This window comes from Pipistrellus kuhlii, unplaced genomic scaffold (assembly GCF_014108245.1).
Source record: "Pipistrellus kuhlii isolate mPipKuh1 unplaced genomic scaffold, mPipKuh1.p scaffold_m20_p_138, whole genome shotgun sequence".
Taxonomy (NCBI): domain Eukaryota; kingdom Metazoa; phylum Chordata; class Mammalia; order Chiroptera; family Vespertilionidae; genus Pipistrellus; species Pipistrellus kuhlii.
This window is the reverse complement of record NW_023425447.1, coordinates 125,055-140,844: the sequence shown is the minus strand read 5'-3', so window position 1 is coordinate 140,844 and position 15,790 is coordinate 125,055. Positions and strand designations below refer to the sequence as shown.

General features: G+C 39.9%; 1 protein-coding gene across 1 annotated transcript in view; it reads left to right on the top strand.

The window, feature by feature from the left end:
* LANCL3 (LanC like 3) overlaps positions 1-15,790 on the top strand; it is a 36,279-nt gene that overhangs the window by 17,632 nt on the left and 2,857 nt on the right. Inside the window, 2 exon segments of the mRNA XM_036436493.2 lie at positions 6,761-6,775; positions 6,778-6,950. Of these exon segments, the coding sequence (XP_036292386.1) occupies positions 6,761-6,775; positions 6,778-6,950 (188 nt within the window).

Below are 15,790 nucleotides of genomic sequence, written 5' to 3'. Positions count from 1 at the left end.
TGAATAGCTTAGTTTAACCAAAGTGGAAAGCATTAAGTAGAGAATAGAGGGGGGGAATGAGAACAGAGTAGGGAGCTGGGTCACAAAGGGCTTTCTGTGTCTCATCTGGAGACTAGCCTCACCTGGATTTTGAGGGGAAGCTAAGAGGCACAGATTACACCACAGAACTGGTTTATCTTGAGGCTAATCTTTTGTAACCCTGTGTCAGTCATTGGCTAAAATCTGCTGGGGGATGGGCACATAGCCTAGCCTCCCATTTGGCTGAGGGCAAATCTTCCAAGAAGATGAAAGCTGTGAACTTTGTTAGCAGCCAGCTCATAGCAACTGGGAGATGGGTGCACCTGCTGGCAAGGTCAAGGGTATCAAGCAGAGCACCAAGGGCCTTCAATTCACCTGGCTAATTTCTTCTCAACCTTTGGTACTCAGGCTAGATGGTGCCATTCCCCCAAAGGCCTTTCATACCTGCAAGTGTGGGTTAGGAGCCTTCTTGTGTGCTTCATCATAATCTAATTCCCCCTTCACATAGCCTAAGCCTAATTAATGCTTCTAGTTAGGTGATATATACTATGAAGGCAGACACTTTTTAAAACCTTATCATCTACTACTGTGCCTGGCATATAGTATGTATTCAATGAATATCTAAACAGCCACCTTTGAGCTGTTTCATTAGTCTCTTTTCCATCTTTCTGCCAACATAATTAGTTCATAGCTACCCCATTGCCCTTCTTTAGGTATCTCCTGACACCAGTGTGGGTCATTTTGCCTATAATACTAATCACATTTTCTACACTCATGAAAGAGAAAAACGCTAATTGACTGTACCTTCTCTATTCCCACAGCCAATCAGAGTGAGTATGCAAACTAACCCAACAAAGATGGTGGTTAATTTGATGATTGGCCTGGGGGCCGTAGGCCCTGAGCAGCAGGGGTCCCAAAACTCCCCTTGGCCACTCAGAGCCTATGAGTGCAGGCCCCAAGCGGCTGGGTGGAGGGAAGACATTCCCGTCCTGCCTGCAGCCACTTGGAAATGCTCCAGTACCAAGCAGCAGTTTGGGTCAACGCCCCAATCCTGGGGTCTTAGGGGCTCAGAGGCACCTGCACTCACGTGAAGATCCCCTCCCAGCCCAGCCTGAGTTCTCAGCCACTGAGTCACACCATCCAGGCAGATATGGAGGAATCTTAAATGTTTCTTTTTTAATATATATTTTATTGATGTTTTATAGAGAGGAAGGGAAAGACAGAGCCAGAAACATCTATGAGAGAGAAATATCGATTAGCTGCCTTCTACACAGTCCCCATTGGGTAGGTACCCCCAACCAAGGTACATGGCCTTGACTGGAATTGAACCTGGGACCCTTGAGTCTGCATGCCATTGCTCCATCCACTGAGCCAAACCAGTTAGGACTGTCTAATATGTTAAAGAAAAAACCCTATATAATAAAGAGGGAATATATAGGGGAGGACATTTGGAGGTGACCAGGCTGTCAGGGGAGGGCAGTTGGGGATGATCAGGCCTGCAGGAGAGCAGTTAGGTGTCAATCAGGCTGGCAGGGAAGTGATTAGGGGATAATCATGCTGGCAGGCAAAAGCAGTTAGGGGCAATCAGGCAGGCAGGCGAGCAGTTGGGAGTTAGCAGTCCAGGATTGTGAGAGGGATGTCCGACTGCCTGTTTAGGCCTGGAAGTGGAACATCCCCCAAGGGGTCCCAGATTGGAGAGGGTGAAGGTTGGGCTGAGGGACACACACCCCATGCACGAATTTTGTGCACCAGGCCTCTAGTTAAAAATAAAAAGCAGCCAATCCCCAACCAAAACATTTCCACTGTTTGGTTTCCTGTTGCCTACAGAATACAGTCCAAATGCCTAATTTGATTTGTAAGACCATTCCTAATATGAACCCAGTCTACCCTTCCAACCCTCTGTCCTGTTGGTTAGAATACTGCTCCACTGGTCTTCATGTAGCTTGTTTGTCCAGGCTCTGAATATTTTCCCTTGCTGATCTTGATGCTTAAAATGCTCTCTCCCTAACCTTGGGCCTGGAATTTCCTATGCATCCTACAAAGTCCTGAAAAAAGCCCTACTTCACCTGACTGTCTCCCTCAGGGAATTTGCACTTTTCTGGTCCCTCTAGTATAATTGACAGTACCATTCATTTTATTCTCCAAAAGTATAATGAATTACATGTCCTATTATGTGTTAGTCACATTTATATAATTTTCTCTCCCTTTCTAGACATTGCCTTCCTGAAGGGCAATAGTCATGTTTAGCACTTATTTTGTATTACCCAGGGCCAGGATTTGCTACATAATTTGAAAATGACTTTAAAAATTATTAAGAATTTCAAGATGGCAATAACAGATCATTCAACACAGCATCAGATCCTTGTGAGACTGTACAGATCACATGCCCATGAAACCAGTCATGCTATGCATACAGTAGATAATCAATGAATACTTTCAAATGAATAGATACAGTGAATGAATATATAGGGTGTTCCCCAAAATATACAATATATACACTCTTTGAATAATTATAAGGGCAGTTTTTATTAAAATGCATTTCGTTTTCAAAATTGAGCTATCAGCTGTTGAAGTGGGTATACATATTTTGGGACACCCTGTATGTATAACTAAATAAGTTCATTTCTTTTAAAATTATCCTTTAGTCAGTGGGAGACACTTTGTTCCTAAAACTGAAGAACAATCCTATAGATGACCATTTTCAGTGGTTGATTGGAAAGCATTAGATGAAGAGAGCCTGTTATGTAAGTGTTAATCATAGGGAATGTTCAAGGATAGATTTTAAAAGAGAATAAAGTGGAGAAACCAAGATGGTGGCATAGGGTAGACACCCGAATGCAGCCTACCACAACAAATTTGAATTTAGAACTGGAAAACAGGGGAAACATCGCCCCTGAAGCTCACAACAAATTTGAATTTAGAACTGGAAAACAGGGGAAACATCGCCCCTGAAGCTTCGGACGGCTGGCTAAGAAGAGGCTCTGACATTTAGGAAGGAGAGAGAAGGCATGCTGAACCTCATGAACTGTGAAGAGCGAGATGAGGAACGGGAGCCGCTGCTGTGGCTGCTGCCACCCGGTGCCGGCAAGGAGCCGAGTGGCAGGGCCCCCCGGGAGGAGGTGCCGCTGGACCCACAACTGCTGACTGCGGGCCATGGAGCAGAGGCCAGGGGCTACTTCCCTGGCGGCGCCAACCCTGGCAACAGGCTGAAGCTGCGCAGGAGGTCACGGAGAACAAAGGAGCACTGCGGACCAGCCTGCTGAGCTTCCAGGATGATGAGGAAGAAACCGAAGAAGTTTTCAATGTGAAGAAGTCAAGTTATAGCAAAAAGATAGTAAAATTACTTAAGAAAGAATACAAAGAAGATCTTAAAAAATAGAAGATTAAGACAGAATTCAACTCATCAGTCAACATTGCAACATAAATGCGTTAAAACAAAACAAAACAAAACAAAACAAAACAAAACAAAACAGAATGTTGGAGTGGCGGCTGCCAGGCCCAGGGCAGTGGCAGTCGGGTCTGGAATAGCCAGGCCCGGAGCAGCAGGGCCTGGAGCATCAGCAGCCAGGCCCGGAGCAACAGCAGCCAGGCTGACCACGGGCCCAGAGCAGCAGCAGCTAGGCCTTGAGCAGCCAGGCCTGGAGCAGCCAGGTCCAGAGCAACTGGGTCAGGAGCAGACAGGCCTGAAGCAGCAGAAGCCGGGCCCGAAGCAGCCAGACCCAGAGCTGCCAGGTCAGGAGCAGCTCACTCCTCGCCTGCCCATGCCCCATGGCTGCTTCTCAGACATGGCTGGAAACTTTGGGGGGAACTTGAGGGTCTGCTGAATCAAGTGATGAAGGCTTAGATCTGGATGTGTTGAGTTGTAGTGCTGGGGTGTTGATCTGTGAGTGCCTTGTGTGGGGTCTGGATGAGGTTGGTTGATCTATTTGGATGTCTTTTGTTTGAAGCGTATCCTTGGGAATGTGAAGGTATTATTGATTTGAGAAACTGCTAAGTAATTGATTTGATACCTGAAAAATTTAAAGTTCTGAAAGTTTAAGATCTCTTGCCAAAAAGAGGTTTTAAAGCTAACACCTTAATTTTAATGGAGAAAGGGGAGGACAAGCCCTTCCCACCCAGAACAGGTAATCCAATTCCAACCAGCAACTCTTTAAACAATGTGTTCATTTACATTTGAATGGCTATGCCTTTTGATAGCCCAAGGGCAAGTTTACATGTAAACAAGCTTGCTTCTCAGTTCCCAGGGCAGAAAAAACAAGGTTTAAAATTATTAGATTTTAAAATTTATTCTTAAAAATATAAAAGTTTATTAATTAAAAAAAGGAAATTAAAAAACCTGATGAACAATAAAAAAAGAGAATAAAGTCATAAGTCTCAGACAAATATAAAATAAACATGAATGATTTTATTTGCTCATTAATGTATAAGGCAACCAGAAAAGTGTTACAACTGGTTCAAAGGAAAATCCAAAAAGTATGTGTGTGTGTGTATATATATATATATATATATATATATATATATGCATGCCATTAGGAATGCTGACATGAATTTGCTTAGTAGAGTAGATGCAAAAGTTGCTGCTTCCACAAAGGCTGAGGAAAGTCAATCCAACCTCTATCAGACAGAATTTGAGTTTCTAGGGACAGGATTTCTTTATATGTTGCTACCAGTTTTCCACACAATAATCCTATTTCTGCAGAATTGTAAAGAGCTCAGTCAAAGGAAATGAAAGGCAAAAGGAATCTTGATGGTTAGTAAAATACTTCCAGTCTTTTCTACTTTATATAGGAATAAGGAAGGCCATGCAGGAGACAGAGAGTGATCTTGGGTAACTAATCTCCTCTATGAATATGAGCAACAAAAACTCAAGGGACATGTTTCTATTAGTGTTACAAAGCGAGTCCCCAAGAGATGAACCACCGGAGCCAATTTGATTAAGCATGCTAGAATTTATTACAGATTCGAATCCGGGCTCAAACCTTGGCTGATGCAGCAGCCGGCAAACACCCAGGTAAGAGCCCAGATGGAGGGGCAGTCCCTCCTCTTATACCTCTTTTTCCCATCCCATCCCACTGTTGGTCTGTCACTCTCTGATTGGCCCCTCAGGACAAAGAACTGGCCATCTTTAGCTGTTCCTTAGGTGATTTACACAACCTGGCCTGTTTTGCTTCAAACAGAATGTCTGTTCTGACTCCCAACTGGAGTGCAGGATGCTGCAGTTTTTTATGACCCCAATTTCCCAGCCCGATCCAGAGGGAGGTCTGCATGTCCCACCCCAAAGGAACTCCCGGCACTGAGTTACGGCTGACTTTATTTTTTTAAACTTTTCCCCCCTGGCCTGGTCTGTCTCCAGAGTCCTTATCTCTTGGGCAGACGGGGCCTACTGTCACAATTAGTAGTTGTCACTTCTCTTATTTCTGTTCCTGCCTGTATAATTGAGGTTGCCTCTGTTGAGAAGTTTTGAAGGAAAATGTCTTTCCTTGGAACAATCAATTCGAGAACTAATTTCATAGCTGAAGTAGAAGTCTTGGATAAGTCATTTGGAATCATTATTATTTTGTCAGGACTACTCGTTTCACTCTTCAAAGATGTATAGTTATAAGTCCTTTAACATTAAAAATTCTGAACTTTAGAGGAGGAGAAGAATGGGCAAACCATAAATTTTAGCCATTCCAAATAGCCAAATATGCATAATACTTACCATAGTATGCATTATTAAATATTTATAAACTAGAGGCTCAGTGCATAAAATTCATGCAGGGGGGGTACCCTCAGGGCAGCCTGCACCCTCTACAATCTGGGAACAACTGCTGGTTTAGGCCTGATCTCTCACAAAATCCTGGACCACTGGCTCCTAAATGCTCACCTGCCTGCCTGCCTGGTTGCTCTTAACTACCCCCCCTACTGGCCTGGTCACCCCTTAATGCCCCCCCCCCCCCCGCCAGAATGGTCACCCCCAATATCCTCTCTTGCTGGCCTAGTTTCCCCTCACTTCCCCCCCCCCCCCCGCCAGCCTAATTGCCCCCAGCTCCACCCCCTGCCACCTGCTCAACCCTACTGCACCCCTCCTGCTGGCCTGTTCACCCCCAACTTCCCCCTGCCAGCCTAATGGCCCCCTACTGCTCCCCCTGCCAGCCTCATCTCCCCTCATAGTCCCACTGGTCGCCCCACACAGCCTGATGTTCAGTCGTTTGGTCATCCTAACACCCTGCAGGCCTCATCACCCCACACAGCCTCCTTGTTCAGTCCTTTGGTCTTCCCTCACTAACCCTCCCTGCTGGCCTGGTAGCCCCACACAGCCTGCTTGTTCAGTCGTTTAGTCATCCCTCACTAACCCCCCCTGCTGGCCTGGTTGTAAGCAGCCATCTTGTAACAGCATGATGGTCAATTTGCATATTACTTCTTTATTCTATAGGATTATGAATTTTTATCAATCCATGTAATTTTTGTTTTTTCTCCATGGATTAACACCACAATATAATTCAAACAACTTAAAAATAAATTTCATAGGTAAAATAAGACTCCCTTATAGGAAATTCTATAACCTTGCTATTCAAAATGTGGTCTCTAACAGTACACTTGTTAGAAATGCAATATCTCAGGACCCATCTCAGATCTAGAAGAATAGAATGGATATTTTACCAACACACTGGGGATTTGTGAGCCTTTCACAGTTTGAGAAGTTATGCTCTATAGTAATAAAAACTGAAAGTAACCTCTAATGTCTTGGATATTTTCACAGGCATTGCCTATCTGTTTGCAAAGCTTATCTGATTTCTAAGAAACCACAGTACCTGGACACATGTATCCAGTCTGGGGAACTCACATGGCAGAAGGGCCTACTAAAAAAGGGGCCATGAATTTGCCACAGTGTAGCTGGCAGTGCTTATGTCTTACTGTTGTTTTATTAGCTCATAGGAAACTCTAAATATATCTACTGACCCCAAAGGTCAGCCATTCTTCACATGTATTTTTTGCAGATGTTAATCTAACCAACATTCTGAATAGGTAATAGAGTTATATATTTAAAAAATGTAAAAATAAAACATCAACTATGACTCTAAACAAATGCTTACCAATATAATGTATACTGTTTGCAACCTAAGTTTAAGGGATCCCTTTTCAGTTTGTATAAATCTATCTCATAATTTTAATGACTACATACTTACTAACTAAAGATGTATCATGATTAATTTAACCAATCTTTAAGTAGTGGACATGTGTACATATTCAGTCTTCACTAATACAAACTAAATTGTACCAAATATTCAGTACATACTAGTACATTTCTATGCACTTACACAAGCATGTTTTTATTTTTTGCAAGCATTACTTGTAAGAGAAATTTTAGAATTGAAGTCATTTGACCCACTTTAGTTCATTCCCATTTTTTGCCCATTTTTTTCTATTATGATATTTACATTGATGATTGTAACTCTTTGTCAATATACTCTGTCAATACTTTCTTACTTTGTTATTTATCTTTCAATTTAGTACATGGTCTTCCACTAGACCAAAATTTTAAGTATTTTTCTTGTCAGAATTGTCAAGGTTACAAGATTTCTGGATTTTGTGTTTTTCTTAAAAAGACCTTTCCCACTGTAAGATTATAAAAAGGAGGAAATATTAATTTGAATTGATATATGGGTTTGTTTCTAGACTTTCTATATTTTATCATTCATTTATTTCTAGTTTTTCTTAGCTAGTCTCTCATTCTTTCAATTGTACTTTAGAATCAATTTTTTCAAGTAAAAATAAATCATATGACAATTTGATTGGAATTTAAATGAATGAAAAGGTTACCTTAGTGAGAATTAAACATTTTTAGAATACTGACTTTTTCTATCCAGAAATCTGGTATGTTGTATTTTTATTTCAATTTTTTAAAATGCCATTTGGTAAAGTTTTGATCTAATGAAGATCATGTCTATTTCTTGTTAACTTTATTCCTAGTGTTTTATTTCCAATTTTGTTATGGGAATTATGTCCTCTACCATATTTTCATGTCATTTGTTACTAGTATTAATGAAAGAATTTTAAAACATACATATTATTGCAGTTGAGCAATCTAAGAGGCATTTCTTTCACATAAATCTGCATTTTATCTTATAACCACCTTAGCTTTGATAAATACATAATGATATATCTGCCCACCTTACTGAGCTACATTACTGTTTCTATGAGATTGACATTATATGTCACTGGGTTTTCTAAATAGACACTCATATTATCTGCAAATAATTAAAATTTTGTTACTTCCTTTCTCACATATATATTCTTTTTATAATTTTTTTTTTATTGCAGAGAAACCAAGATGGCAGCATAGGTAAACACCTGAATTTGCAGGCTCCTACAACCACTTCAAAACTACAACTAAAAGGCAAAACAGACATCATCCAGAGCCACATGAAGACTGCCTAAGTGGAAATTCTACAACTAGAAGGGAAGAGAAAAGCACACTGAGACTCAGAGGACTGCAAAAGTATGGTGCACAGGTATGGAGGCATGCACACAGAGAGGGCTAGCAACTGAGTATACGACTGGCTTTTAATCTGCAGGCAAGCTCCCAACTGCTCTGAACTCCAGTTTCAGGAAAAACTCTTGGGACTCAGACTCATATGGGGATAAACTGGACTGTCTGGCAGTGGGCAGAATGCAAGAGCGGCTTTCTCTCAGAGGTGAAGTGATTACCAAGGGACACTGAGACCCAGAGGCCTCATAGGGCATGGCTGACAGAAAACCATTGCTGTTTGCTCCACCCTGAGACTCCATGCCATCCAAAAATGTGTGAAGAGGCTTTTGCATATGAATGGACTAGTCCTTTGAAATTTAAATTTACCTAATAAACTGCAGCTGAGTCAGAAAGACCAGAACATCCAAAAGAAGGCCCAAGGCCCCATAGTAGCTTGCATGACTTCACAGTTGGGCCTCATCTGGGCTCCTGCAAAATACAAACAAAGAAGAGGAATCTGCAAATTAGCATCTCCTTGGACACCCAAGAGCCAGTGGGTTACAGTAGGACCATCCAGATTACAACTCCTCAGATCTATAAAGGACACACTCAGAGGGCAGACTCAGTGAGCACAAAAGCCCCAATAAAGCAAGTCTTGCCTCATAAGGGTGTCTCCAGCACAGAATTTGTCCCAGCATAGACACAGCTGATCCTCACAGCCAATTGGCCTGGAGATCAATTCCTTCCAACAATATCAACAACAATCAAGGGTTAACTAAAACAAGACTGTGCACACAGACCACAGAGGGGTGTACCATGAGTGTCTACCTCATGTAACTGGGGAGACTGAGCCTTTGGGCCCTATAGGACATCTAGCACACAAAGCCACTCTATCAACTCAAGGAAGCAACCCAAATGAAGAGAAAAAAAAAAAAAAAAAACAAAAAAAAACAAAAAAACAGATCACAAATGAAAGAAACTGAGGAAAGCAAACTATAAAGATGTAGAGTTCAAAACCAAAATATCTGGGCACATGTATCTGATTATAAGGTTTTTCAATGATTTTCTAGAAAAGGCTGATAAATTTAGTTAGACCCTCAAGGATATGAAAAAGGACCAATTAGAAATAAAGTGTACACTGACTGAAACAAAGAATAATATACAGAGATCCAACAGCAGACTAGAGGATCACAAGAATCAAGTCAAATATTTGAAATACAAAGAAGCAAAAACCACCCAATTGGAAAAGTAAAAAAAAAAAAAAAAGAAAAAAAGAAAAATCCAGGAGGAGAAACCAAGATGGCAGCATAGATAAACATCTAAACTGCTGCCTTGCACTACAATTTGAAAACTACAACTAAAAGATGGAACAGACATCATCCAGAACCACAGGAAAGTTGGCTGAGTGGAAATTCTACAACTAGAAGGAAAGAGGAAAGCACATGGAGAATCAGAGAATCTGCAAAGGACTGAGGTACAGAAACACACCCACAGAGATGTATGGGCAGTTGAATGCCTGTAGCAGGAGACTGCACTGAACCCCAGTTCCAACAACATTGATCCCCAGTTCCAGGTGAAACCCCGTGGACCCAGGCTCATACAGAGTAAGTCTGGACTTTCAGGTAGAGAGAAAGGCAAATTGAGACTTGGGGAAGCTGCTGTGAGCAGAGGTCAAGAGGCTCACACTCACAGGTAGAAGACTGACTGCTGAGGTTGCTGCTAGCTCTCCCGGGAGAAAAGGAGTTGGAAGATTCTTACTGCACTGAATCCCAGTTCCAATTGCAGTGAATACCAGTTCCAGGTGAGGCTGGGGGAATCTGGACTGTCAGATGAAAACTCAGGGGAGCTGTGGAAGGCAGAGATCTAGAGGCATGCATACAAGGGCAGGGCTGACAGGAAAACAAGACGACTGTCTGCTAATCCCTGAGACTCTGCCCCATCCAAGCTGAGCACAGAGACTTTTGCAATTTTGCAAGTCTAGTACTATAAGGCTGTCTCCAGCACAGGTCTCCAGGCATAGACACAGTTGATACACATAGCCAATTGGCCTGGAGGTCAATTCCTACCAGTGATATCAACAACAATCAACACAATAAGGCTGTACACACAAACCTCAAAGGGGTATACCAAGAGTGTCCACCTGAGGTAACTGGGGAGGCTGACCCACTAGGCCATATAGGAAAATTAGCACACAAAGCTACCCTACCAACTCAGGGAAGCAGATAAAATATGGAGACAAAGTAACAGACCACAAATGAAAGAAATGGAGGAAAACGAACATCTGGATATAGAGTTCAAAACCATAGTTATAAGGTTTTTTAAGAATTTCCTAGAAAAGGCCAATAAATTTAGCCAGACCCTCAAGGATATGAAAAATGACCAACTATAATTTAAACATACACTGACTGAAATTAAAAATATATATATATATATATTATATATATATATATATATATATATATATATATATATATATATTTCAATTTATATTAATATATATTAATTATACAGAGACCCAAAAGCAGATTAGAGGAATGCAAAAATCAAGTCAAATATTTTGAAATTCAAAGAAGAAAAAAACACTCAACTGGAAAGAAAAAAGAAAAAAAAGTTGAAGATAGTGTAAGAAGCCTCTGGGACAACTTCAAGTGTACCAACATCAGAATAATGGGGGTGCCAGAAGAAGAGAGAGAGCAGGATACTGAAAACCTATTTGAAGAAATAATGACAGAAAACGTCCCTTACCTGGTGAAAGAAATAGACTTACAAGTTCAGGAAGCACAGAGAACCTCAAACAAAAAGAATCCAAAGAGAACCACACCAAGACACATAATAATTAAAATGCCAAGAGCAAAAGAAAAATAGAATATTAAAAGCAGCAAGAGAAAAACAGTTAATTATCTACAAGGTAGCACCGATACGACTGTCAGCTGATATCTCAACAGAAACTATGCAGGCCAGACAGAAGTGGCAAGAAATATTCAAATTGATAAATAGCAAGAACCTACGACCAAGATTACTCTACCCAGAAAAGTTATCATTCAGAATTGAAGGTCAGATAAAGAGCTTCACAGATAAGAAAAAGCTAAAGGAGTTCATCAATACAAGACCAGTATTATATGAAATGCTGAAAGGTATTCTTTAAGAAGAGGAAGAAGAATAAAAATGTAAAGATAAAAATTACGAAAAATAAATACATATCTATCAACAAGTGCATCTAAAAATCAGGTGAATTAAAAATATGAGGTACAGAATAAACTGGTGAATATAATAGAATCAGGGACATAGAAGGGGGAAAGGGTGTGGGGGTGCAGGAAGGGACTGAACAAAAATAATACACCTATGGATGAGGAGAGTAGGCTGAGGGTGCATAAGGGGAGATGGTGGGTTGGGAATCAGATAAAAAAGGAGCTATGGGGGGGGAGGAATAATCTTAACAATAAATATTTAATTTTTAAAAAGTAAAAAAATATTAATATTAAAAAATGTATTGCATGGGTCAGAATCTCTAAAACAGTGTGTTCAGTAATAAAAGGATAGTAAATGGCCTTGCCTTTATGCTGATTTAATTATGAAAGCTTTCCTATACTGCTGAGATCTTTTAAATTTGCTTCTTATGATGTACTACAGGCCTGGCGCATGAAATTCATGTGTGAGTACAGTCTCTAGGCCTGACCTGTGATCCGAGCTATCTTCCCCAGCTGCCTAAAGCTGGCCCGCCGCCCCCCCCCCCCTGCCACCACCTACCCTGGTTCCCTATTCGCCATCAGGTGATCAGTGCTTCATGGTCAGGGGAAGGGACCAAGAGGTGGTCAGTGTGCCTCATAGTGACTGGTCTAGGAGTTGTTCTGATCATTCTGCTGTTAGTGTCAATTTGAATATTATCCTTTTGTTATATAGGATATTCATGTCAGATTATGTATGCCTCTTTTCATGATAACTCAGTTGCTTTCTATTTGACTCAGAGTAAAAGCTAAAGTGTATCCTTTGAGAAAAATGCCCTACAGGATTTGCCTTCCTTTGCCTCTCTGATACCATACCTTATTTACTCTTCTTGGTTATTTCCACCATAGTGGCTTCCTTATGATTTTGTTAGGATGCAGGGTACAATTTATTAATACTTAAGGCCTTTAAAATTTGGTTAATTCTATCTGTAATACTCACTATATATATCTTCCAGTGCCCTCACTTCATTCAGAACTTCACTTAAAAGTAATTTTCTCTGAGAGGCCTTCCTAAGCCAATTTATCTAATATTCAGTGCTAAACATAAAATATCTTTTCTGATATTTGTGTGTATGCACTGAAGAAAAAATACTAACTTATGTAAGTCTTCTGTTTAAAGCTCCATTGTTAGGAATTCTGTTAACATAGTTTTATTCATGACTCCCTAATCTGTTCAGGTTTCAGCCTGACCCTTAATTTCCCAAATGTAGAAAAAGAAAGTCACTTTGGATTTTATCTAGGTTAATACTATATCACCTTAGGGTTAAATTTCATCAGAGGTTGTCAAGCTCTAGAAAGCCTATTTAAAAAGTCAGAACAGCCCTTTAGTTTTTTGGCAGACCATTTCTAGCTTACTGAGTCTTAGTTATAAGGTTCTGGAGTCTAGGCCCCTTTTGACAAATTTCTCACAGTCATAGAATGAAAATTGTCAGGTAATACCTGAATATTATATGAACATTACAGATAATTGCACAGAATATTAAAATTTCCACTTTATTGTAATTCAAAGTTAAATATGGTTTGGCCCAAAATGGGGAGACTTCTTTAATTTAGCAGTTCCTAAGACAGTAATGTCAAACAATATGTATGTCTGAATAAATATTACTTGGTCATCACCTATTACTCTTAACCGACAGTTGAATTGATGACCACAGAAAAATATTTAACAACCTTTTCCATCTCTTCTATGAATATTTTTTTTTCAGGTTTACCATCTCCTCTTGAATTAATTTTTGGAGGTAAATATATGCCCCCAGAAACATTTAGTTTATATAGATTTTTCAAATGTTTGAGGTAAATCTCTAACAATATAGTTCTATGATATTTTAAAATTTCCATATAATTGTTTATATGCCCCTTTAAATTCCTAATTCTTTTCCATTTTGGTCATACACACCAGCATTTTGTCTATGTTGTTCATGCATTAAAAAAACTGGATTTTGGTTTTGTTTATTAATTATTTTTGTTTTTCTCTTTTGCTTTCCAATTCATTATTTTCTACCTATGCTTTGAATTTCTAGTGTTCTTTTCCTTTAATTTGTTGTTTTCAAGAGTTTTAAAAAATCTTAACAAGAATAATTCCATCTTTCCAATTAAAAACTCAGATCAATGAATTTTCCTCTCGATTTCGTTTTGGTCATAGTCATCAGGTTGTGATAGGTCATGACCTCAGTATCTACATTTTTTAGCTCAATATTATCATTCTGACTTTTGTTTTGACAAAATTTTTAGTAAAAGGAATTTGCTAGTTAGAATTCTGCACTATTCTGTAGATTGTGTGAAAACAATCATTTTCATTTTTTTTAATTTAATAAATCTTTATTGTTCAGATTATTACAATTGTTTCTCCTTTGCCCCCGACCCCATAGCTCCCTTCCACCCAGTTCTCACAAACACCCTCTGTCCTTAACTCTACCTCACTGTCCTCATTCATAGGTGTACTATTATTGTCCAGTCTCTTCCCACATCCCCAAACCCCTTACCCCCTGAGAATTGTCAGTCCACTCCCTTTCTATGTCCCTGATTCTATTATATCCACCAGTTTATTCTATACCTCATATTTTTAATTCACTTGATTTTTAGATTCACTTGTTAATAGACATGTATTTGTTGTTCATAATTATTATCTTTACATTTTTATTCTTCTTCCTCTTCTTAAAGAATACCTTTCAGCATTTCACATAAACTGGTTTGGTGGTGATGAACTCCGTTAGCTTTTTCTTATCTGTGAAGCTCTTTATCTGACCTTCAATTCTAATTGATAACTTTGCTGGGTAGAATAATCTTGGTTGTAGGTTCTTGCTATTCATCAATTTGAATATTTCTTGCCACTCCTGTCTGGCCTGCATAGTATCTGTTGAGAAATCAGCTAACAATCGTATGGGTGCTCCCTTGTAGGTAATTAAATGTTTTTCTCTTTCTGCTTTTAATATTATCTCTTTGTCTTTTGCTTTTGCCATTTTAATTATGATTTGTCTTGGTGTGGTCCTCTTTCGTTTTCTTTTGTTTAGGGTTCTCTGTGCTTCCTGGACTTGTAAGTCTATTTCTTTCACCAGGTGGGGGAAGTTTTTGGTCATTATTTCTTCAAATAGGTTTTCAGTATCTTGCTCTCTCTCTTCTTCTGCCACCCCCATAATTCTGATATTGGTATGCTTGAAGTTGTCCCAGAGACTTCTTACACTATCTTCAACTTTTTGGATTCTTTTTTCCTTTCTTTTTTCCAGTTGACTTTTTTTTTTTTTTTTTTTTTTTTTTTGCTTCTTTGTATTTCAATTCTTTGACTTGAGTCTTATGTTCCTCTAGTGTGCTGTTGGGTTTCTGTATAATATTTTTTTTTAACTTCAGTCAGTGTATGTTTAAATTCTAGTTGGTCCTTTTTCATATCCTTGAGGGTCTGGCTAAATTTATCAGCCTTTTCTAGGAAATTCTTGCAAAACCTTATAACCGTGGTTTTGAACTCTATATCCAGTTGTTTGTTTTCCTCCATTTTTTTCATTTGTGATCTGTTTCTTTGTCACCGCATTTTCACTGCTTCCCTGAGTTGGTAGGGTAACTTTGTGTGCTAGGTGTCCTATATGTCCCCGAGGGTTGGCCTCCCAGTTACCTGAGGCGGTCACTCTTGGTGTAGGCCATTTATATGCAAAAGCTGCTAGGTGGAGCTTGGGTGGGTTTATAGATTGTGGGGGTCAGGGTCTCAGGGTGTCACTAGGCTAGGGCATGGCAAACAGTGATTGATGCCAGTCCACCGTCTCTGCATTTCTGAGTTTCCATGTTCCCACTTCCCACACCCCAGCACAGTAAACAGTAAAATGATTGCTGGCACACCATTGCAAGAAAGTTGTCCTTACTTTCTGACCCAATGGCAGACACTCCAGGTTCTCCCTGTAGGATTTTGAGTCCCCAGTGTCTCCCCATAAACTGGAGTTCAGTGTAATTGGGAGCTGGTCTCCCTTCCACTTGAAAAAAGCAGTGCACCCAGTCACCCATCACCAGTCTGATACCTCAGCTTTTCAGTGCTTGTGCATGTCTCAATGCTCTTTTCTCTTTTATTATAGTTGTAGAACTTCCACTCAGCCAGATTTCCTGTGGTTTGGTG